This window comes from Epinephelus fuscoguttatus, linkage group LG10 (assembly GCF_011397635.1).
Source record: "Epinephelus fuscoguttatus linkage group LG10, E.fuscoguttatus.final_Chr_v1".
Taxonomy (NCBI): domain Eukaryota; kingdom Metazoa; phylum Chordata; class Actinopteri; order Perciformes; family Serranidae; genus Epinephelus; species Epinephelus fuscoguttatus.
In genome coordinates, this window is record NC_064761.1 from 27,408,523 (window position 1) to 27,433,712 (window position 25,190).

General features: G+C 39.5%; 1 protein-coding gene and 1 long non-coding RNA gene across 2 annotated transcripts; both read left to right on the forward strand.

Moving 5' to 3' along the window:
* Positions 1-17,366: 17,366 nt before the first annotated feature.
* On the forward strand, positions 17,367-18,028 carry LOC125896389 (uncharacterized). The gene is made up of 3 exons (XR_007450251.1): positions 17,367-17,422; positions 17,851-17,904; positions 17,992-18,028. It is a non-coding gene; the product is annotated as an uncharacterized LOC125896389 (long non-coding RNA).
* Positions 18,029-19,647: 1,619 nt separating this feature from the next.
* On the forward strand, positions 19,648-23,049 carry LOC125896244 (collagen alpha-2(IX) chain-like). The gene is made up of 10 exons (XM_049588655.1): positions 19,648-19,680; positions 19,850-19,894; positions 20,004-20,048; positions 20,665-20,772; positions 21,446-21,499; positions 21,615-21,668; positions 21,858-21,911; positions 22,377-22,484; positions 22,765-22,818; positions 22,927-23,049. Exons 3-10 carry the CDS (start codon positions 20,010-20,012, stop codon positions 23,047-23,049), a joined length of 594 nt encoding a protein of 197 aa, XP_049444612.1. The 5' UTR covers positions 19,648-19,680; positions 19,850-19,894; positions 20,004-20,009.
* Positions 23,050-25,190: the final 2,141 nt, after the last annotated feature.

Consider the following 25,190-nt stretch of genomic DNA (forward strand, 5'->3'; position numbering starts at 1 on the left):
CCAACTGAAACCTTTGCTGCTGTTTTTAATCACTTCCTTTTATTTTTTGTACTTTGAGCACCCTTACTTTTGTGACATTTTTTGGCATTTATCTCAGCCTGTGAACCTTTTTTGTAGCTGTCCAGCTTAGTTGAATTGGTGTGCGGGTATTTCTCCTGCCATCCTTTCTTGGCTGTCCATTGTATGGCGCACCCAAGATAAACTTTTTTGTTGCCCTATGTAGGCACAATTTCACAGCAGCCCTAAGACTTTACCTCTCTGTCAGACAGCTGTTCTGACGGGGAACTGAAACAGTTCATGGCATCAGTTCTCCATCTATGCTCTCTTCAAAGCCACCAGACTCCATTGACAAAAATAGTAATTTTGGCTTGCTGAGCACAGGAGCTGCTGGTTTACCACTGCCTCGGTCAGTTACTTAGTTTGTGTTATTGTATGACTTTGGTAAATCCAAATGAATCATTTTAAATGCCAAAATCACACATTAACACAAACACAATAACTGATCAAGCCAGAGGTAGACCAGCAGCAGCTCCTGTGTTTAGTAATGTTAAATCACTGTTTTTGTCAATGGGATTTGGCACTAAAGAGAGTGATATAACAGAAATTGCTGTCTGACTGTAAGGTACAGCAGTGTAAATATTCTAAATACAGCATACACTTAAACCAATATTGATTTTCTGTGATGGCTAAAATGTGTTTTTGTTGCTTACAACAGCAGTACATTGCTGAGCTTCCATGTTAGACTCATGTCTGCTTTTCTAAACTGGGGCCAAATACACTGACTATGGATAAGTACCCCATACATTCCCTCTTCAAAAGATCTGAACTACTTTATGCTTTGCTTTATCACCATTTGAATTTAAATGTCTGTATTTGCATTCTGCATTTCAAGTTTCTGCATTTCAAGTTCAATAAAACATTATAGAGATGTTATGCAACCTCTAAAGCTGTATGTGTAAGATTTGAATGTCCTCTGACCTCTGCGCTTCTTAGTGGGAGTATCAACAAAGACCTTTCAGCAGAGACTAATACACACTAACTACAGTCATAGAATTAAAACTCATTTCACTAAAGCTGTAAGCCACATTTTGGGCTAAAACTCTTTAAGCTGGTCATGTTCTGTCTCCTGTGTGTCTGTGGTGTGTTCAGGGCACCATCCAGCAGATGATCTTTGTCTTAGGAGATCCTGTAGCAGCAGAGCAGCACTGTCAAGATCACAGCAGCACCTCCTCGGCTCTCGCAAACACACAGGTACAAATAACACACTACATCCTGATGGCCTCTGTTTTATTGACATGTTTCCTTCTATGAGAACTTAACAGCCGAGCACAGAGCTACATCGAGCATAACAAACAATAAACAGTCTAATTAGGAATGGCTTGCTGTTGTGCTAATCCAAAATATCCTTTTTGTTGCTTTTAATGCATAATATTTAATAACCAAATCTACTATATTATAGATAAAGGCCTGGCACTTCCACATATGTGTTTTCAATAATAATGGCTGATGAGACCTCTGGGGCCAGTGTTAAGATATTTCACATTGTTCTGTCGTGTTAGGTCAGTCTTATTTACTCTTAGTTTAATGCATATTTCACAGTTTCACAAAAACAAAGGCTGACTTATTATAAGCCTAACATGTTAGCCACTCTAAGACGAACATGGTTAGCACTGCATTGAGATTTGAGATGCTATGATCTTTTTTTGTGTTACAGTCTTTGAATTTTCCAGTAAAATGTCCTTTTAAATGTTCAGTTCTTCCACAGGGAAATCATCTTCTGTCATGTTTTTTTTTTTTTATTATGAAAAAGTCCTAATTTAAGCAGGATTCATGGCAAGTTGATCCTACTTAAAGGGACAGCTCACCCCAAAATCAAAAATACATATGTTTTCTTTTACCTGTAGTACTATTCATCAGTCTAGATTGTTTTGGTGTAAGTTGCCAAATGTTGGAGATATTGGCCATTGAGAAGTCTGCCTTCTCTTCGATGACACTCAGCTTGTGGTGTTCAAAGTGCCAAAAAAACACATTTGAAAAATTCAGTCAACAGTAATGTTTATTTCCAAAAATCACCTGGATACTCAGACAATCCACAGACCTTGTTGTGTGGGGTTAACTGTATCTTTAGGGCAGTCAAGAATGAAACAGAATTGTACAACGAGTGAATTCAGACATCTATCTGAAGTCTGACTTTGATTTGAGCCACAGTCAATGTTTGACTTTATGAAACAAGTTAAGTGGAGCTATGGTAGGAATTATGTGAGGTCATCAAATTTCATGCAACAAAGCAAACAGGCAGTGAGGTATCAGTTAAGCTTAAGCTTAATTTGTACACGCCCACACAGACTCATTAGAGGAGGTCTAATTAGGCAAAATAAGTGAGTTGGTGAACTGAGTGTGTATAAGGCCTTTGATAATCTCCCAACCCCACTCCATCACATCCATCATCCACTGTTTGCAGTTCAGAAGAGTAAGTTTGTTCGACCTGAGATGGTAGCGCTACTGTTTATTTATTGATGGCATGTTAGTGTGAATGTATGAACCTTCAAAGTGTAAATCCACAGTACTGTACTGTACAGTACTGTCTGTCTGTCTGTCTAGGTGTCTGTCTGACTGTCTGTCTGGCTGTCTGGTTGTCTGTCTGTTTGTGGAAGCCACACAGGGAATGTTTGTCTCAGAGAGGTTTTCCGTCATAAAATGTGATTTGCTTTGGACTCTAACTGCATGTTTTACTTGTGTGTGATTCCACCAAGTCTTTTTCTATGGGACTGTTTACGTTTCTGAACAGACTGTTTTCACTCCACCAAAGAGAGCTCAAAACTAAACTGTGCAATGGAAGCAACGGCTTGGTCTTTGTTCTTGTATGCATTTTTTTTAATTGTATCCTTTGGGCGTTAATTATTATTATTACTTAACTGCTGTGGTTTACTTGTTTACTTACTGTACAAGAATGGACGAATCCATTCTTGCCTCCAAGGGTGTAGAATTTGGTAAGGATGGTAGTGACATGATCACATGAAAATATAACCACTGATGCCAGTCAGTGTGTAATCAATCGATGTATTTGGTACAAAAGAAATTAACAGATCTAGTCCTCTACTACAAGTCCTAACCCAGTCTTGCCAATGGGACTGGCTAATGTGTGAGATGCTGGAGCTACATCTAGCTTTAAGAGGCGCTAAAGCTACACATGCTTGTAGGCTAAGTAAGGAAGACACCATCTTTATACTAACAGTACACTTCTTATAATAATTCAGGAAGGGGACAGTGCATTTTATTTTACAATATGGGATATGCCCCCCTGGCTCACATTTATTTTACGTTACAGATTATGATTAAATAGATGATTTTAGCAAGATGGTCTTTTGTTTTATATTTTGAATTGTCACCTGGCGCCTGAATTTAGTGATTTCCTTTACACAAATTAAGACATTTCCACCATAAGTAGATGTAGAAAAGGCCCAAATTTGTGTATACAAGTCATCAGAATGCAGGGAATAAAGTGTTTGATGCTCAAAAATGCCTTAATATGACCTCCCCCTGATGTTTAAATGAAACCTATGCCTTTGCCTGCTTTGAAACTATTCAGTAATGCTACGTAGGAGAATGGAAATTACGGATCGGTGAGCAGGATTCACTGATAAATTTTGAATCTCCCTTCTCTCGGTTTACTTTTATTCACACTAAAGACTGTAAAATGGAGACACGGTGTAATGTTTTCCTCCTATAAATCTTTTTAAGGATGTTGCAGCTAAAGATGAGGTGACCACTCAGCCTGAGATCACAGTATCAGCCAGACCAGAAAATCCCACGCATGACACAACTCTACAGACTGCTCCCACTGAGCTGACACCCAGACTGGATCCAGTGAGCAGCACATCCCCTCTGAAGTCACATCCTGATCCAGAGGATGCAGACACCAAAGCTGTAGTGAACACTGACACTGACACTCTGACTGTTGCCTCAACCAACAAAGAAAAGGTCAAACCAACAGCTGCGAGTGAGGAAGAAAATCAAGGTGGAGACACTGAGCCACAGCTTCCATCTCTGACTGGAAATGACCAGCTTTCTACTGTACGGCCTGACATATTAGAGACAGTGGAGGAGCCATGGAGCACAGAAGGAAGTATCACACCCTGGACTCCTTTTGTCCACACACTTCAAACCACTCAGGACAAGGAACAAGTTCATCCACCAACTCTTGTGGCAAAGGAGAGCTCCTGGACAAGTGATGCATCTATCTTGGAAAGTGTTGCAACAGCCACTTCAGGCCTCAGTGTTCATCTTGAAACCCCCACAGCTCCAGGTGTTTTATCAAGAGATACAGAAACCGCAAGTACACAGGCATCTTTCTCTAATGGGCCACAGTTTGCTACAAGGTCTACTCTTATCTCAGGCCCCATCACAGAACCAGGGTTTGTCACTTCCAGCGTGTACCCTTCGATTGAAGGGGTGACAAAGGCATTGCCACTAGTCATTACACCTCCAGCTTCAGTAGACCCACCTGCTAAACTCTTAAGACAGACAGAAGAAAATGTAACTGAGGACTTTGCTGCACCTGAGAAAGATCCAGCCCAAAACCTGACTCTTGCAACTCCCACATTACAAAGCGCAGAAGAACTAAGTTCCAAGAAAATGGAGGATGAGATTGTTAATGTTTCAGCCAGTGAGATAAAAGAAGAAGAAGAAATGGATGACAGCTTGCAAACTGTTTCACCCAGAACAGAAACACCACCACAACAACGACTTCCAGGTGGAGCGCAGGAGAGTGGGATAGAGACTGATGAAGATGAGATGGATTTAGAGGAGGAGGAAGTGCACAGCCATGCAGCGATGGAGAAAGAAAGTTATGATGATGACACTGACATTTCTGAGGATTATAATCATTCCTCACCTGATCGGATCTCACATGTTGGCACTGAAGACTCCTCCATCCAATTAGAGACTGTACCTCCACTGCAGACTGTTAAAGTAGCCAATCAGCCACCTGTATACGCAGTCAGACATCACGGGGCAGGATTACGACCTGGGATCAGGGTAAGACTTGTTTATATTTACATGTGTAAATGTTCAAAATCAATAATCAAATCTAGATTTCACATTTGGAGTTATTTTTGTCGGTCAGGTCGTGGTATATTTTAAATGTCAGGGTTATTCAGAGTGACACTGAGGACAGAGTTTTAATAATGTTATGAATGCATAAACAAACCGCATAGGAAATTTTTAATCACATTTGTGTGATATTCTCATCTCATCTTCTGTCATGACCTTGGATGAAATTGAGTTTGCGTGGAGCTGATTTGATGACTGAGATGGCAGCATATATCTGTGTCAATTCTAGCACCTAGACAGCCATGCAAGTGTGTGTGTGTGTGTGTGTGTGTGTGTGTGTGTGTGTGTGTGTGTGTGTGTGTGTGTGTGTGTGTGTGTGTGTGTGTGTGTGTGTGTGTGTGTTAGAAGGGAGGGGTTACTCTCTTCCCTGAAAGCCATTGTCACCCTCCTCTGGCTAAACTGGGGTACTGTAACTTTCCTGAAATCTCTAAAGACTGTGTGTTTACACCAGAGGTTCAAAATCTCCCCTCAATACCCTCAACCAATATCACAAAAAGCGATTAGAATAATCAGAATTCAGATATAATAAATCTTCGATATCTGCATTTCTGCTCTAGTTTCACTGCCCTCTGTCTCAGGGATAATTGAAGTTCAAGTTTAACCTAAAACTTTAGCAATAAATCCTGATGGGTTGCTTTTGTAATTAGGTTACAGTAGCCTACATTATTTTTGATAGTGATGATTTTCCATGTCTAACTGCACCTCCTCACTCTTTCATCAGGGGTTGCAGGGTCCACCTGGGCTGACAGGACTACCAGGGCCTAAAGGAGACAAAGTATGTATTGAATCAGGAAATCTTTTTTGTATCAACAATTAATCAAAAGACTGTAACTTGAGTTGAATTGCTCATAGTGTTAATCAGATAATATCCAATATACTGTCCAACCATGCAGCCCTAGTGTGCAGCTAGAAACTACTTTCAGCATGGTCTACATTATGTCATAGCTTTGGTTTACAGACACTTGTCTGCCTGCAGTAGTGTAGACCAGTGATACAGGGGTACTTGTACTGCAGGGGGTATTTCTGAAGTTTCAATGAAGATTGTACTATGGGTATCTCATATATGTTATAAACTTATCCAGACAATGCATCCATTTTATAATAATACATCACCTTATACATCACTCTTGGGTACATGGAAAAAATAGAGATTACAATTTGAACTTAAAAATATAGGCTATCCTCATATAGTGTCAGCTACAGTAGCTGAACACTGCACAAAGGGCAGTAGTAGCTCAGTCCACAGGGACTTGGAGGCTTAGAAACTGGAGGTTCACCGGTTCAAGTCCTTGTACGGACCAAGCATAGAGCATGGGCTGATAGCTGGAGAGGTGCCAGGGCACTGCCTTAGTTCCCCTGAGCACCTCAGGGTGCCTGTCCAAGACAGCCCCCTCACTCTGACATCTCTGCATTCAATGCATTTATAGGTCCAGTTTGTGTATTTAGGGTCTGTGTGTATATGACAACAGAGTGAAAAAAAATTGAATTTCACCTCAGGGATTAATAAAGTATATCTTCTTCTATTTCTTAAAAAACAGATAATTACAAATTTAAATTGTACACTAAGGGTAATGTATAGCTAAATGGTTAAAACAGTTATCTGTCAATAATAGATAAACAGTTGAATTAGCTCAAAGTGATAAATGGTTCACAATTCCCTCTCCCAATTTTTGTCTTGATGTATGTAGCATAGACAGCTTTACATTCTATTAGATTTTACTTAATTTAAGTTAAAATTGTGTTTCTGCATAACTTATGTCCAGTATCACCAATCACTGAATTACTGTATATGAGCCCTCACCTATCTACTTTGCTTAAACCAAACAAAACCATCAGTCCCGTTTTCATATACGTGACTTGTGATAGTTTGTCACATAATCAACAACCTCCACCCCTGATTAAACCTCAGATACAGCAACACCTCTGCAGTTTAATCTTCTGAGGGCATCACAGTCAGATTCGATTTATTTCACACAGGTTTAAAATCATTTTAAACTATCAACCTCAGCTCTAGAAGCTAAATGATGCAACAACAGCCCCAACAGCTTGATAGGCAGTTTATATCTGAAGGCTGTTTTGGTCAGCTCCTCCTGGCGTTCTGGTGCCTAGTGATCAAAATTGGTTAAATGCAGCCTCGATTATCAGTTCAGATTTTTATCTCTGTCCATGTTGATCGATGCGTAAACAATATAATCTAGACTCATCCTGTTTTCTGCATCATTCATATTGTTTTCTGTCCTCTCAGGGTTATCAAGGCGTTATGGGTAGGACCGGACGGACAGGATACAGAGGCCCTGTGGGTCCACCTGGGATGCCTGCCATTGTTGTATTTAAAACCTCTGAAGAAGAGTGGGAGGTGTTCAAGGTAAACTGCTGTTGAAGCTCTGACCAAGTGACCATTCGTTCATTGGTGGTGCTACACACTAGTTTGGATTTATGCTGAAAGTATGAATATGGAGATATGCAGTAAAATAGCTTATATTATGCCTGTGGTTTTCACAAAAGTACTGATTTTGTCTGTATATTGAGCTCACAAAATAACAGACTTGTAGTATGAGTATATTATACCAGCATATAAATATCAGTCACAGTGTTACTCATGTAGTCATGTGTATATCGGTATAAATGTTTCGCATCCTTGACTCTTGCCACCTCTACATATTCCATGGTAAAATATTTAATATACCACAAACCAGACAAAGGTCCTACATAGCAAATATTTTGATTTAGATTCACATTTAATGATAGAGAAATCCTTTTTTTATAAGCAAAATTACATTCCTCATGCTTGGATTATTCAGGATTCTTGTGCTCATGGAAAACCTGGAAAAGTCATGGAATTTCACAAGCACATTTTCCAAACCTGGAAAAGTCATGATAGTAGTAAAAATCATTAAAAGCTTTGGAAAAGTCTTGGACTTTGTTGTATGTACCATGGTCTTCCATTGATAAGTTTCCTCGTAATGTAGCATAACAGCAAATTTATTTGCTGGAGATATCAATAAGATGTAGCTCTAATGTTTTGATGTGTGACAGTTAGTTTACCATCACATACTTGTCTTCAATTTCTCCCTGCATTCTGTTTCTCCCTCCGTGTAACCAGTGAGCTGTCATTATAAATATTGGCAAGTAAGGCAAGTAAAAAAAAAAAAGGGTCCTTGAAAAGTCATAAAAAAGTTTTGAAATTTTGTCCGTGAACATGTGTGGGGACCATGGTTACTGCTCCGAACGTTTGTTACATTCAGTGCAGCTTGTTTGAGGACTATTTGTGGGATAAACAGGTTTACATTATAACAGGAATACTTTCTCTGTCATTCTCTTGCAGAAAAACAAGATCTATAAAATGCTGACTTCTTCCTGGCCGGTAGGTTGTTTGTTTAAAAAAAATTTTGCCCAGAAAATCCATTTTTTCCTTTCACTGATAAAAGTAGAGTTGCAATGGTATGAGATTTTTATGGTACAATAACTGTCTCAGAAAATATTGCGGTTTCATGGTGTCATGGTATTTAAGAATTTATTTTATAATCAACCACAATGACCTGTAAAGGGATGAAAATGGAAGGGTTCTCTTGGATCGACAAATGTTTTATCACTATAATTAAAACTTGATACCATTTTGTTAATGGAAGTTTGTGTAAAAAGTCTCCCTTAGAAAATAACTAAAATAAAGGGGAGATTCTCCATCTAGTTGCTTTTTTTCAGTATCATAGATCAGCAAAATATATACTGTATGATAACCGTCAACTTTTATTGCAGTAGACCTTAAAACAAGTGTATCACTGCAACCCTAAATACAAGTTAGTCAAAATCCTGCACAGCAGCTCAGAACTCCAACAACATAATGTATCATAACTTCATTTATAGTGTAAATACAGTTTAGTGTAAAAAAAAATAAGCATGTAGGACATGTTGTGACTGAAATATAAGACAATGTGGTTTTGTTTTTTTTAATCTCCAGAAACTTAGGGGCCCTCAGGGGCCTCCTGGACCTATTGGAGATGACGGACCACTTGTAAGTACACAAAAGTGACAAAATTTAAACAGCTATCTGAAAGATTATAAAATGACTCCTGTGGCAAATTTTGTATTCCAGGGGCCACCTGGAATACCTGGGAAGCAAGGACGAAAAGGAGTTCAAGGGAAAATCGTAGGTATCTCCACTTTATTTGCATCTTATCAGACTCTTTTTGCTAGTTTATGGGCTCACTCCATCATACACTACATTGATAAGGCTTATTTAGACTTCTCTAAGTGTCAGACATCAAAAGAGGTAATGCTACATTACTTAGTCTCAGCTCTTCTTGCCATAAAAACTCTACACTGAACTCATAACTATGACTTTGATTGATATCTTATTGAGTTGCCTGATATACAGTATGTAGAACAGTATGGAGCAATATGTACAGGTTGTGACAATGTAATATGAAACTACAAACGGCCAAAGCTTCTTAATGAACTGTATTTGTACTGTTCTGCTGATTAAGCAAACAGTTACCAGAGGTTGGTTGCTGCAGTGTTGCTAGGCAGTTGCTAGGGTGTTAGGTGTGGTTGCTTAGCATTTCAAGAGAGTTGATAGGATGTATGGACGGAATCATTGCAGTAAGGACAACAATCACAGCTGGCAATTGATTTCAGTTGGGGAGATAAGCGAATTCGCTAAACTTGTTTTTTTCTGTTTTCATTTTCGGCCCTAACTGCAACGTTTAAAGAAATATCATGGTTAATAATTACAGTTTTCCGACCTGCCTGACATTTCTGCTGTGCTTATTTTACGTATTGTGTTGCCTTGCTGGTGTCTTTGATAAACCAAATCTACCAACTAGGGAGCTAAGCAATGTATTGCTATGGACAGAGGCAGCAGCAAAATGTATGTTAGCCACCCTAAAAAGACCCACCTTAAAATAATCTATTAGTTTAAGTGCACACTATATGTGGAATTTTTTCACAGCTTTATATACAAACTGATCGAGGCGGCAGTAGACCAGCACCTCCCATGTTAGTAGAATCTGGTGGCTTTGAGATAATGGCTTCAACTCCCCATTGGATATGGCCGTCCGATGCCAAAGTAAAGCGGTGGAAAATACTAAATATGGTGTATACCTAAACTGATATTGTTTTTTTAGATAGGCCTTTTTTTAGGTGGCTATAAACCAACGAATTAAGGTAGCGTTTGCTTAGTGCCCCTTGATTTCATGTCTGTAAAGCGTGTTCTACCTCTACAAAGTTATTGTAAACAAACATTTTAATTCGGTCTATGAAGGTGGTTGTTATGGTGGATTAAGTAACTGCATTTGTGACTTACTGTGAGGTCGTTCCTCAGGTATTGAGGTGTGTTGCCATGTCATAATTAAGTGGTTGCTCAGGATAGTTGCTGGAATACCTGGATGTATTAGCTGGTAATTGTAGGAATTCTGGGTGAGAAGTTTTTCCTCAGTAAAAGTTGTCATGAGACCGGGGCAACTGCATCTTGTGTTGTACCTCAGGGCAAACCTGGACCACAGGGTCTGCCAGGCCCCCAGGGCCGACCTGGGAGAGATGGGACCCCAGGAAAGGACAGTGATCCAGGCCCTCCAGGTTTACCTGGAGAACAGGTAAAACCACTGACAGATATATAAAATATATGTGTATTTTAGTAGTTGTAATGCTGTCAAACAGGCCTTTAATACCTTGTTATATGTAGTTTTCATCCATACGTTAAGGGCAGTCGCGTTCTTTGTGCTTGTCGCTATAGGGTCCCCAAGGCTACAGAGGAGAGAAGGGCAGCAAAGGGGAGCTGGGTGAGTGGGTAAGAGTGGCCTGGACTTTTAATGTTATGGGGACTGAAATTATGGATACATGCATATCTATGTATCTATCTCGCCTACCTCTCATACTATTTTAGTTGCTCATACTAACTTGTCAGATTGTTAACAGCGGGTATTTCAGGAGTGTTGGTATTTTTGTTCTTTAGTAAATTTGTCACTATGTTGTTGGACTGGAGCATTTTATTTAAATTTGTTTGTCAAACCACTTTGTCTCTGTCTTTAGGGTTATGATGGGGAGGCTGGACCGCAGGGAGACAGAGGACAAAAAGGAGATAAGGTCAGATTCATCATTCACTACATACACACATCTCTGTCAGTAGTAGAGGGCTGCTATATGTGTTTCTGATTTTCCTGTCTTTGCTGTAACCAGGGAAATAAAGGAGTCAGAGGCATTGTTGGTGTCCCTGGCTATATAGTAAGTATGGATGACTTTATGATTCAAATTGAAACTTAAATTTATATAGCACCTTTGGCACGTCATGCCACAATGACGCATTCACACACCCATTCGTACACTGGTAGTACGTCCAAGGTGCTGCCTGCTCATCAGATAAATGCACCCACTCACAATCACACACTGATAACACAGCAAGTAGCAGTTTGGGGTTCATTATCTTGCCCAGGGGCACTTCGATATGGAGGACTGTGCCTCAGCCACTGAGCAACCCCTCGTGGCATCATCATGATAAAATCACTGTAAAGTGCAAATTCAAATACACATTTTTTTTTTACTGTGCTAAAAACAATTACTTTTTGTTGTGAGTTTCTGCACTTGACATCTGAACTGTTGCATTTTTACAGGGACTGCCTGGAGCCAGGGGTCCTTCTGGTTTTCCTGGACCATCAGGACCTCCGGTCAGTGTCAATTATCCATATCTATATAAATAACAATCATCTTTATTATCAGTCCGTATTTTAATTACGCTGATATTCTTGTTTGATACATTGCTGATCATTCTCAGGGAGAGATTGGAGCTCAAGGTTTCAGTGGACCACCAGGCCCACCCGTAAGTTTTCTAACGCTGTCTTCATAAAATGGATAAAATGATGATGCTGGATTAAATACTGAAATAATATTGAATTAAGAAGTGCAAGTATTAAAGTGTGTCCTCTGCTCAGGGCAAAATGGGCCCCAGCGGAGTAAAAGGTGTCTCAGGAGTTAAAGGACCTCCAGTAAGTAAACAGCTAGCTGATCAAGTTGTAATCCACATTGACAAAGATATTTGTGAAACAATATTTTATGTTATCAGGGTCATCAAGGTGCACATGGTGCCAGAGGAGCAATTGGACCACAGGTGACAAGACATTTACAGACTTTCTCACAGAGACCAAATAATGGTGACCTTTACTTGCCTTAATAAAAGTCTAACCTGTACATATACATGTGTTTCTTAAGGGAGAGCCTGGTCCTGATGGAGTGGCTGGGTTTCCTGGTGTCCGTGGACCTCAGGTACAACAAAACCTTTTGAAGTGTTTCGTTCCATAGTGCCACAGAATCAGAACAGAACCAGTTGCTGTGTCTCAAATCCAATACTTATGTTAGTGCACTTAAATGTAGTACACTGCATACACTATGTATCCCCTTGCGTAGTGTGCATTTTGACAGGGTAGTGCTGTCTAAGCTTAAACATGGCTGTTGCGCACTAAATTAAAGTTAAAGTTAAAGTTCCACTGATTGTCACACACCTGAGTGTGTGAAATTTGTTCTCCGCATTCGACCCATCCCCTGAGGGAGCAGTGAGCAGCAGCAGTGCCGCGCTCGGGAATCATGTGGTGATCTAACCCCCCCAGTTCCAACCCCTGATGCTGAGTGCCAAGCAGGGAGGCAATGGGTCCCATTTTTATAGTCTTTGGTATGACCCGGCTGGGGAACGGAAATGAAGTTTGCAAGATTTGGCAGCGTTTCATCTCCTGCTTATTGAATTGCAACCAGGCAGAGTGTCATCAGCAACATTTGTCACCCGCCAAAATATATGCTTGTTTTATCTGCTTGTTTGCTTTCTTTATTTTTTTCTGTATTTATTTATTCATATATTAAAAATAAAAATAAACATGCTTCCATGGCACATTTCTATGTCTATGAATATCCATGGCTGATACTGAGTGATCTACCAAGTTAATGATAGCTGCCTCATTTTGTAAATATTTACAAGTCAAGCATCTGACCACAAGTACAACAATAAAGTGTTGTACAGTAAAGACAACAATTTAACATGCATGAACACCAAATGTTATTTCGGCCCACAGATTGTGTAGCTTTAGCCACAACACTGTCAAGCATAAACTAGAGATGGACTCACAAAGCAGACTCTCAGATGCAGATAAAAGTTCAGGGTCTTTAATCCGGCTCAGGTCAGTACAAGGGTGATCAGTACCACAGGCAAAGGTATCCAAATCAACAGGCAAAAAGGGTGGTAACTCAGTCAAAAACACACTCACAAGAAACACTACCTTTGAGTGAGTGTTCCAGCATTCTCGTAAAGACAATCTGGCAACAGAGGAGGGGAAGACAGGGACTTAAATACTCTAAGACAAGGGAGACAATGAGACGCAGATAAAAACACATAAGGGCAGGGCATGTCGTCACAAAGGAGGGAAACTTGACAGGTAGTGGGATCTGAAATGAGACGAGACAATGGTTACCAAAAAAAAGAACAGGAAAGGGAGGTGACAAATAAATATGAAGTCAGGGAGCTTGACATGACATGACAAACACATCTATTGTCAATGCCTGATGATGAAATATGCCGCATTAGCTAGCTAGCAAGCTAACATTAGCATCTGCATTATTGTTTGCTGTACGAAATTATTACAGAAATTGCCCAGCAAAGAAACTGATGGCTTCTATCTGACAAAGTATAGTGGTAGTGAAAAATACACATGTATATTTGTACGGTGCTTTGGTGTTCACCACAATAGTCAGCTGACGATTCACAAGTTTGAAACGTGTTTGTGGTCCCGCTCCCTCCACTACGTACGGCAACATGGCAGCCATTGAGAGCAAGAAGTGTTCAGTCAAAAGTTGAATATCTATTATGAGTGTGCTATCCAGGTACTTCTAGTGCACTGCAGTTTGCCATACGTCTCAGTGTAAATGCATGCAGTGTTTAATTGTAGGTTGGTTTGCATTTACAGTCACTGGGGATTGAACTTTGTAGCTTGGTTATGTGTAGGCCATAAATATGAGACAAAAATTCTAACGTTGTGCATGAAAAAAGAAGTTTGTCCTTTTCAAGGAAAATAATAATAATAAGAAGAAATTTACTTAATTGGCACACTTCAAAACAGATGTTACAAAGTGCTTCACAAGACAATAAAAACAGATAAATGAAGCAAAAACAAGGTGATAAAGGCAAATGCATATACATAAATATGAACATGCATTCACACAAATGGGCACATATATAAATATATCCATACACACAAGCTCTGTGCACAAGCTTCACGTGAATCTATACATATATATATATATATATATATATATATATACAGACAAATAACATTGCAAGCTTATAAAATGCCATCCTAAAAAATGTGTTTTTAAATGTTTTTTCAAAGTGGATACAGAAATTGATGATGGTATCTCAACAGGAAGTGCATTCCAGATGAAGATTATTATTTGACTTTTCCTTTGTTGTGACCAATAAAGTGCTTTAGTCTGATGCAAATGTTTGTTTGACCAAGTTGGTTGGAAAAGTAGTGGCTGTCTCTTTGTGAAAAGCTCTCCACGTACAGGACTCATACATAACAATTTTATCACATGAAGACAAAAAAATTATGAATAAAGAAAACATCTTTGGGGGGGGGGTTTTCACAGGGAAGGCCAGGACCAGATGGACCTCCAGGTCCTAAAGGAGACCCTGTGAGTACACTTTATGTAAAAGCAACCAGGAACAGTTAAGCAGTAGGTTGCAGCCATCATTTTAAGGTCACTCTGTCATCTGTGGTCTGTGTGTTTCACCAGGGAGATCCAGGAGATGAAGGGGACATAGGGGAACCTGGACCACCTGGACTAAATGTACCTCCTCTGCACATGCAATATTAATAACTAGAAAAGATATGAACTCAGATGTGCTGTTGTGAGTTTGTCATGTTGGAGCTTTTTTCCATCTCATTTCAGGGAGCCAATGGGAATCCAGGAAAGCCTGGACCCTCAGGTGATCCAGTAAGATTACTTAAAGCAATTTCAATATTGACTGCAGCTAAAATGTTTATGTTTATGTTTATGATATATGACAATATTTAATGATTTTAACCACATCAAGCTGCTATACTGTTACTCTAAGTACTGAGCTAAATGTGTAGATGTTTTTTGTTTGCGTGTTTGTGTGTGTGTGTGTGTGTGTGTGTGTGTGCACTTTCCTCTTCCAGGGGTCTAAAGCCAAGCGAGGTGAGAGGGGGGATTCTGGGTTTAAAGGAGACCTGGTGAGTTTGATCTTTCCTGTCAGTCTGTTCAGTTGATTGTTGATCAGTTTATTGACCCGATCACTCAGCTCAACGTCCTGTTGTGTTTGTTCACAGGGACTTCCAGGGCCTCCAGGTAAACAAGGGTTAAAGGGGCATCGAGGCCCTTTGGGACTTGAGGGACCTGGAGGACCAACAGGGCCACCAGGACCTCCTGGACCCAGTGTGAGTGAAATAAGTGTGATGAATAAAGACATTTCACTAACAATAAAGCAACTGTAATAATCAAGTTTTTTTTTATACCTGTCATCATTGTCGTAGGGTTTTGATGGTATCATGGGGGAGCAAGGGAAGCAGGGAGAAGATGGACCGAAGGTCGGTTTTGAGAAAGTTGAACGAATCATGTTTGTAAAATTGTGCATTTGTGTGAATGAATTAGAGCATATACATGTTTGTTTCTTTATTGTTTTTGTAGGGAGATCGAGGACCAAATGGTATTCAAGGAGTTCCTGGCCCTCGGGGTGACAAGGTAGGACAAAATCGATGCTGGATACTTTAGTACGTGTAAGGTTAGTGTAAAATTGATAAAATATCAATATCACTCACTTTAATATTTGTGCAGAATATATATAGAATACTAGTTTCACATTAACTGGTCACTGATGTTGATGAGAAAGAGGGAATTTTTGTAAAATATGTCAGATAGCGGCAACTTGGCAGAAATAACCCATAATAAACGTGGTCATATTCCATATGTACACAACAGTTTGTAGTAATGTAGTCCAATACTGACACAAATATACACTCAAGTCACCAGAGGTGTCACTAGAGCTATCTTGCAATGGGATCAGCTGCGATACGCCAATCCGTGACTTAAAACAAATGTGGGCCTGGGGTGTAAAGTAGTGGCAGCAATGGCCCCTTCCCTACTTCCAAACCCCCGCCCCAAACGCACGCACACACACACACACACACACACACACACACACTTGCATGGCTGTCTAAGTGCCCACTTTTGACCCCCTTGCTTGGACCACACCCATATTTTAATTTGGCCTTCATTGACACACCTTCAGCTACACACCTGTAAAGTTTCATGACTCTATTTTGCATGGTTGTGATGCTATCATGTTAATAAAATCTGTCCACAGACAGACATATAAACATCTGGCAAAATAAACAAAACCATCTCTGTAGTAGTTTCTGCCAAAATAGGTTTCAAAGGACATAATGACACACACACAGACTCACAAGTTGAAAACACTACGAGCTGTTGCTACGTTGTGGCAGCTGGTAATGAATGTAGTATCCTGTTTAACTTGATGAAGTAATGCTAGTGTGGATATTGCATTGTAATCAATTCTGATCATTTTTCCTATCAAAGGGTCGAGAAGGTCGAGCTGGATTTTCTGGGTTGCCAGGTCCAATTGTGAGTATGAGTGACTGGAGATTTAAATTTATTCTAGATGTTGATCATTGTGCTAAATCCACACTAATTATGTAATTGTGTTTACCATTTGCAGGGAGAGATGGGAAAATCTGGAGAGAGAGGACGTGAAGGAGAGCCTGGTATTAAGGTTCCTATGTGGCTACGTTTCTTATCCTGTCCTTATGTGACTGTGACGGTGTCCAATTCAAATATTTAATCCCTATTATATTCCTATCTTTACAATTGAATTTGTAGATTGACTTCATGTTGATTTATGAAGCCCAGACAAACTAATTTCAACCGTTCATTTTCCATTTATGTGTCTATTTAATAGTCTGTTTTTAATTGTCGCTCCAGTTGTTGCTAATATGGATGTTAATGAGACCATGTGTTTTATATGTGTAAACCCTCTGTGTAGGGAATGCCTGGAGTCATCGGAGTGACGGGACCTAAAGGCCTAAAGGTGATCAGAGTTATATAAGTAATGTCAAAGATTGTCAAGTAAAATTATTGAAATTTTGAGGCTGTGATTTTAAGTGTAGGTCAATGAATAACACGCCATATATTTCATCCAAAAGAAAAAAAACTACTAAAAGATGTTATATGTGTGACACCTTAGGGACTTCAAGGTCATTTAGGAAACAGGGGACAGGATGGACCTCTTGGCGCCCGGGTAAGACCGTCCAGCAATAATTCAACATTCGTATTTCTGATTTGTCTCACCAAGTATCAACTCACAGAGTTCATAAACTCCATGGTTATGTAAATGAAGCTATGGCCTGCATACAAGAAAGGCCTCTCCATTATGTCATTTACGCTGGACTGGTTTTTACAAATTCATAATTAGAGTGTGTGATGCGTTCGTCATGGTTTTGCTATTTATGGAGATATACACTTAACAACTTAATAAAAACTGTTGATGAGTTTATCATAATTATGAAGCTCAATCAGCCAGCCACAGTATAAGTATTTCCTTTAAGTTTAAATTTTTGTTCTCCTTTTCAAGCTAGGGGTCCATATTTGTCAGAAATTACCCTTTAGCTGGACTATTCAAGGGATGACCATGATAGGAACAGTGATAAGATGTGATCTTTCTATCAGGGACCCATTGGTGCAAATGGAATGAATGGGGACTCTGGACCTCCAGGACCAAAAGTGAGTTTGATGAAAAACACTGATTAGTAGATTTGCTCATCTCACAGCATCACAAATAACTGATTCACTACTAAATATCTTCCACAGGGGTTGCCTGGTAAAACAGGAGCTCCTGGCCTCCAAGGACCCGTAGGGAAGAGTGTGAGTGTTAATCACCTTTGTTTCTTGTGAAATGTGATTCTGTTTTAACCCTAATGAAACAAAATCACATTTCTGTTGTTGCTAATAAAGGTGCTAACTAGAACCATATGGGGTTCTTCGGTTTATCCCTAGAGAATACCCTTTTTAGTTCCCAGTAGAACCTTTAAAACAGATTTGATAGAGGATCTTTTAACACCCAAACTTTGAAAGTCATTATAGAACTCTTTCTTCTAAAAAGGGGTTTCTCAGTGGAACCCTTAAAGCCATGTTTCCACCAAAAACATCCGCCATAGTACTTTTAGTACTGTACGCAACCCAACCCTAATGTATGTTAAACTTGCCGCAGTATGAACAGAGGTTACATAACCTTCAAAACCAGCCAAAGCTCACCCCTTAGCAGGAGTGACGGTTCTCTATAGAGTCTGCCAGGAATGAGTCCCTAAAACCCAGAAATTAGCCTTTTACCACTCGTATATCCCTTGTCAGTGGGTGTTTTTAATGGATTTTTGGTAAGATGCCTGAAATAAGGTCTGTCGTTAACACAAGCTTAAGAGACTTTTACGTTTTGTTCTACGACATAAAATGAATCAATATATACTCCACTCGTGAACTTTGAAGCTTAAAAAAAGGTTAACAAGTGGCTAAATGAGACTATAGAACATCATCATGCATAGCCACACCAAACACGGCTTTACAGTCTTGTTATGATGCCGATGTCAGGTCATGTGACCGTAGCATAGTTCGCTTATAGCCTAATGTTACATCTGGCAATTGCATTAGGGCTTCAGTAATCATGAAAATGCTGTTCATTTGTGAAGATTATCTTGCTGAACAAAACATGCAAGTATCCTAAACGTTGGTTTATCAGAGAGCTTATTTTCAGCGATAATCCAAAATCCAGTGGAAATATCCCACAGGCTTATTGATGGGGGAACTAGTGCAATGCTAACTTCCACGTTGGCCTACAGAAAAACATCATCCTGGGAGCACTCTATTAACCAATCAAAGGACTGCTTTGTCTCTAGCTCAACCTTTTAGTGTTGGATCAGTGTGTTAGGTACCCCAACAGTGGGATCATGACAAATGGGTATGGTAAACAAAACTACAGTTCAATTGGTACCATCCACAAATTTTCACCACAGAAATGCAAAAATAGCTGTTCTAATGTGTACCAAACCAAACGGAACAGGACTGCTTGGTGGAAACAAGGCTTTAGTCTTACTAACAATTGTTGAAGAACTCTTTCTTAAAAACATGGATCTACAGAAGCAAATGGTTCTAGGTAGAGTCTTAAACCCTCAAGAAGAACTCTTTTGGAAACCTTATTTCTAAGAGTGTAGATTACTCAGCATTTCAGATTATGTGTGGTGCTGACTGAACATGATGATTTATGTAGCTGTGCATTTGTATCAATCAACAGGGAGAAGGGAGCAGAGGGATGAAGGGGACACCAGGAAAACCAGGAGAGAGAGTGAGTTAGAACATAACCATCTTTAGTTTTAGGACGTTACATTGCAGACTCTTGGAATAACTGAATGTAGGCACGATGATGTCATGATGGATGCTGTTGGTTTCCTTTAGGGGGCTAAAGGTAAAGAGGGCCCAGTAGGGCTTCCAGGAAGTGAAGGCTTAAAGGTATTCTTCAATTCAAAGTTTGTCAATGCTTGCATTTTTATCAAAATGTGTCAACATTATAAACTGGATCATTTTGTCACGTTGGACAAATTTGTTCACTTGGTTACTCCATCATGGTTTACATCTTGAAATGTAATGTGGTGTTCACCTTGTTATATTTGTCATGAAGGGTGAGAGAGGTGAGCAGGGACCAAGGGGGAAACAAGGCCGCCCAGTAAGTGATTGTTTTCCTGTTATTAGTTTCACTGCTGTAGTTTATATAGCATCCTTGCTGCTTTATGTCCTCATATGAATGTTATTAAGTGATTGTTTTCTGTGCTCAGGGTGAGATGGGCATGCCTGGACCACAGGGATACAGAGGATCTCCTGTAAGATGTTTTCATTCATTCGATCCCTCCAGTCCTTTACTTCCTCATTCATTAAGTCAGCTTCTGATTATTATTAAAATATTGTCCTTACAAGTCCTCTAATGAAAAACAGTGTTTGATTTTTTTTGATACAAAACTAATAAATCTGATGGATTTGTGAACAGGAGGCGAATATTCACCAATGTCAATTTCACTCATGTGTCACTGCGCCCTTAGTCTTGAGCATATGCCTGCATCAAACTTACTGTTCATAGCATTTACTGAATGTATTTAATTGATCATTGACTGACCACTTTGGCCTTCTTCCAATAGCTTTTTTACAACTACAGCTACACTTCTTAACTCTTCTTTGCATTAGACACTCATCTGTATGTCAGTCCCACTTGGTACGAAGAACTCTTGAAGCAACAATAAGCGTAGCTTACAAGATTGTTTTTCCCTCTTTCTGTTGAGGTTTTTCATTGTCCTCCCAGAAAGCTTGGGTTTAGTTGAGAAACATAGCTTATCTGCCGACTGAGATGTTTTGAATGACATACAAACAAAACCTGAAATTTGTCTTGATATACAAAAGATATTTACATATCTTGTTTTACTGAGTACATGTTTTTTACTCCAGGGTATCCAGGGTAACATTGGACCATGGGGTGAGGTTGGGCCCCGTGGCCTTCCAGGTAACCAGGGGCCACAAGGTCCAGTTGGCCCACTTGGAGTTCCAGGTTACCCAGTAAGTTTATTTTCAAGCTTTTGTTGTCAGTGTGCTTTGCACTGATCCAGGCTTAATATTCTTAATCACACTTTTGTTTGACAAGTCAAAATGTTAAGCATGGAAAAAGGTCAAACACTGAACAAGTGTGAATGAGTTTCTTTCTTTCCAGTTTGGCATGGGGCAAGAGTTTGGGTTAGTCATCAGATCAGGTTGCTCTGTTGTCAAGGTGATGATCCAGGATGTCGTAGATTACTGTGGTAATTCGAGCTCCTCAGTGTCATCCTGATTGCATTAAGATTTTCTAGGAAACTTAATCATGCTACAACACAAGATTCAAGATTCATTTTCATGGTCTGCGTCATTCATCCTCTTTGAAATAGGGGAACTTGTTAGGGGCCTCATCAGAATCACCCAGACATCATGGAATTAGGCTCAGGAGGTACAGTGAGTTGTCCTTTAATCCCAAGGTTGGAGGTTTGGCTTGGCTCTGCCTGTTGAAGTATCCTAGAGCAAGACACTTGACCCGAAGTTACCCCTGATTATTTGTAAATATACTCAAATGCAAATATATTTTAAGATGCACAAAACTTAGTTCTCCAAGCACCAAGCTCAGCAAGATGAGTTTGTCTTCCTTCGGCACTCGTTGGAAGGCTTTTTTGTGTGACTGTTGCTTTGCTCTCTTTCCATCTAGGGTAAAGATGGACCTCAAGGACCACCCGGATCAGCTGGTGTCAAAGGAGATAAGGTAAAGCTTCTTTTACTGCATACAGAGTAGTGAAGTGATGGAGTGGTCTGTGAAACCACTTCAGAAACAATCAGCTTGTTGATCCGTCACTCAGTTGTTTCTGTCATCTTCTCAGGGATCCAGAGGAACTGTTGGGCAGGAGGGAGTTGCTGGTCTCGATGGTGAGGAGGTAGATTGATTAGACTGTGTTTGTCACAGATTTGATTTATATCTTTTCTCATTGAACTGAATGCGAAGGCACTAAAAGGTCTGATTTTCTAAAAACACAGGATAAGAGGCCAATGCAGTCTGTAGGCTTGATTGAGCTTTATGATTAGCTTCATCATGTGTACGTGTGACCCAGTGCTTTTGTGTTTAGGGTCCACCTGGACTGAAGGGACCTGAGGGGCAAGCTGGACAGAAAGGCATTTTTGTGAGTAAATGTCAGTTTGTAAGTGCATCATTTTATTTTCAAAACGGTGGATAAACTAAACAATTTTACCCAGTTTCCATGACTTTATTTAAGTAGATTAAGCAATACAGCCATACATCATTAAACACCCACTTCCCAGGCATTTTTCGATAAGCAAACTACTAGCACTTGCTAACTCTACCCCACAAATTGTGGTACTAGATGTCAAATTAGTAATGCAGGAAAGGTATTTCATGTAACATTAGACGTTTTGGGATTTTTATGAGCATATTTTATACAATATCCAAAACAATGTACATTTTAAAATATCTAACACATTCTGTTAATTCCAAACCATTTCCAGGCCTGGAAAAGAGTTTGTCTAAAGTTTTCAGGAATTTCATGACCACGCAGAACCCTGTATGTAGATGAAACATAGATGCATCAATGAAACTTGGGAAACCATTTGTTTTATGTACATTTCAGGGTGAAAAGGGAAGCACTGGGCCTCCTGGACAGAAAGGGCCAAAAGGAGCTGAGGGCAACAGAGGCAACAAAGGGCCACAGGGTGCAAAGGGCCCACCGGGGAAACAGGTGGGAGGACAGTTTATTAGAATATTGTATATAATCCTTTTTACTTTTGTATAGTGACGCAGGACAGTGCCATCTGCATTCTTGACTGTTTCTGCTCTGAAAATATACCAGAATAATCCTCAGAATCTAAAAGTCAGGTAGCCTTGCAGCCGCTGATGTCTAAAATATTGATACAGACTTCTGAGACCCACCGTGGTGCACCGAATATATTTGAAGTTTGAATTAAAAAGGAAAATGTGCCCCCTCTGCCCTGTCTTCACCATCATACCCTCATTTGCAGGGATACAGGGGTTCACCAGGAGACAGAGGAAAACAAGGAGTTACAGGGCTCAAGGTCAGTCGTATTCATCAGTCAGAAGCAATGATGGTCAAAGTTTGCAAAGTGCATGCAGAAAGTTTTGTCAAGAGTCTGAAATGTATGGTGATGATGATGTTTTCACAGGGTGAGCCAGGCACCAAAGGTCCATCAGGCATGTCTGGACCGTTCGGACCAGGGGGCGACACTGGGGCAGCAGGGGCGAAAGGCCAGAAGGGGCTGCGGGGACACACTGTTAGTAACACATGAAGATTCTTTGATCATCAGTGATGTCTGAAATGCTGTGGTGATAACTAATAACAGTCATGATCTTCATGTTAGATATATATGTATCATATGCTTGAAGCCATGTTGCCTTTTTTGTGTCAAGTTTCATGTGGTTACTAACACATATATTTGTATTCCATATATAGTTGGGATTCTTATAAGAGATGCTGTATGTACTTTTGTTTCAATATGACACAGCTAGAAATAAACACTGAGAATTGTATGCCTTCCCTTTCCAGGGCCCTCCTGGCAGAATAGGTCCACCTGGACAAATTGGACCATCGACACCAGTATGTGTTACTAAGCTTATCTTCACTTCACTTCACTTCACTTCACTTTATTAATTTGCCCCTTGGAGGGCAATTTGGTTTGCAGCAGACAGATTCAACACATACATTCAACAGTCACATTTAGACATAAAACCTACAATGTGTGAGCAGTGAATTACATCAAATGCACCAAGTGCACCGTTTACAGTGCAAAGAAAGAAAGAATATATATATATATATATATATATATATATATGTATATTATTGCATTAGCATATTTATCACATAATATTCAAGAGAAATTCCACACTTTTTTCCACTCATTTTATTGCATTACAAAACATTAACGTTGACTTCTGTGCACTGAACATTTCCACCTAGTTATGTCCAGGCAACTCTGATCTGGAATGTAATATATGTAACATTGTACTAAAAGTTTCAACCACTAGATGGCAACAAAAGCAGTTTATCAGCATGTGTTTCATTTCACGTCAATGAAAAATCAATGTTAGTGTACATTAAGATTTGTATATATTGTGCATAAAACTGCTTTTCATTAATTGGTTGCCATGAAAAACATGACTTAACCTAAAATAATACTGTACCCACAGCATTACCGGTTGTATATAAATTACTCACAGAGTGTTATGTTAGATTTGTGAAGAAAACTGCATCTCTTGCATGCCTACACAGTGAATGAAGAATCTTAAAAAAAGGCAAACATTTTTAATCAAGTGAAGTCAATAGATTATGTTTAGCAACAGCAAAACTATGAGACTTGGATTACACTGCAGGAGTTGTGTGAGACTTTGTATAAGGATGTTGTGATACAGTTTTGCTGTTGTTAGACCTGGTCGTTGTTAACTTTAATACATGAAGAATGTTTGCCTTTTGTTGGATTCTCTGTTCACTCTGGAGGCTACAAGAAAAATGTTTTCTTCATGAATTCAAGGTAACATAATAATGAACTGCTACGTAATTGATACACAAATAGTCATTTTGCATGTGAAGTATTCCCTTTAAAGCTACAGTTGGTAACTTTCATAAAAAACAACTTTTTTTATAATTGATAACACTGTCACTAAATTCACGCAGCACTAAATGAGACAGATAATCTGTGAAAAAAAAAAACAATCATGCTTTTCTGCCCATTATTTTGCCTTGTAGCACTTCTGATGGCCTTACTGCATGTGAACAAAAACAACCAATCAGAGATGAGAAATCTCAAACAAAGTTGTCAGTTATGTCAAACACTGCTTGAGAATTGCGATCAAACTGTTAAACTAGGCAGCATTGATCAAATACGAATCAAGATTCTGTTAATGCATTGTGTCTTTCTTGCTTCGACTGTTTTCACTAACAAATTTTAGTGTACAGTTTCACTGTAAAATGAGAAGGTTTGTGACTTAGCCCACTTTCTCATTTTACAGCTAAACAGTACACTGAAATATGTTTCTGAAAACATTCTAGGTGAGACAAAGGCAACCATCAGACAGTGCATCAGAGAGAGTGGAGAGTTACGGCACTCAAGGTTTACGGTACCAGGCATACCAACACAACCGACCACTTTATCCTGTTAAAACAATACTCACAACTTGGATTCATTTTTATTAAAAAAAAAAAAAACCTTTTGATTCTTTTGATCTGAGGACTTTTATGGACTAAATAAATATGAATAACTTACAGGGTAATCGAGGAATGAACACATTATTTGAGGTAACCAACAATCCTGTTTTATACATCTGAAGAACTTCTACTAAAAAATGAGCAGCTTGGCAACCAGACCAGGTGTCTAATTAAGACAGGTGTTTATTTGTCAAAATGTGTTGCCACACGGGGCTAGTAAAAGGGACT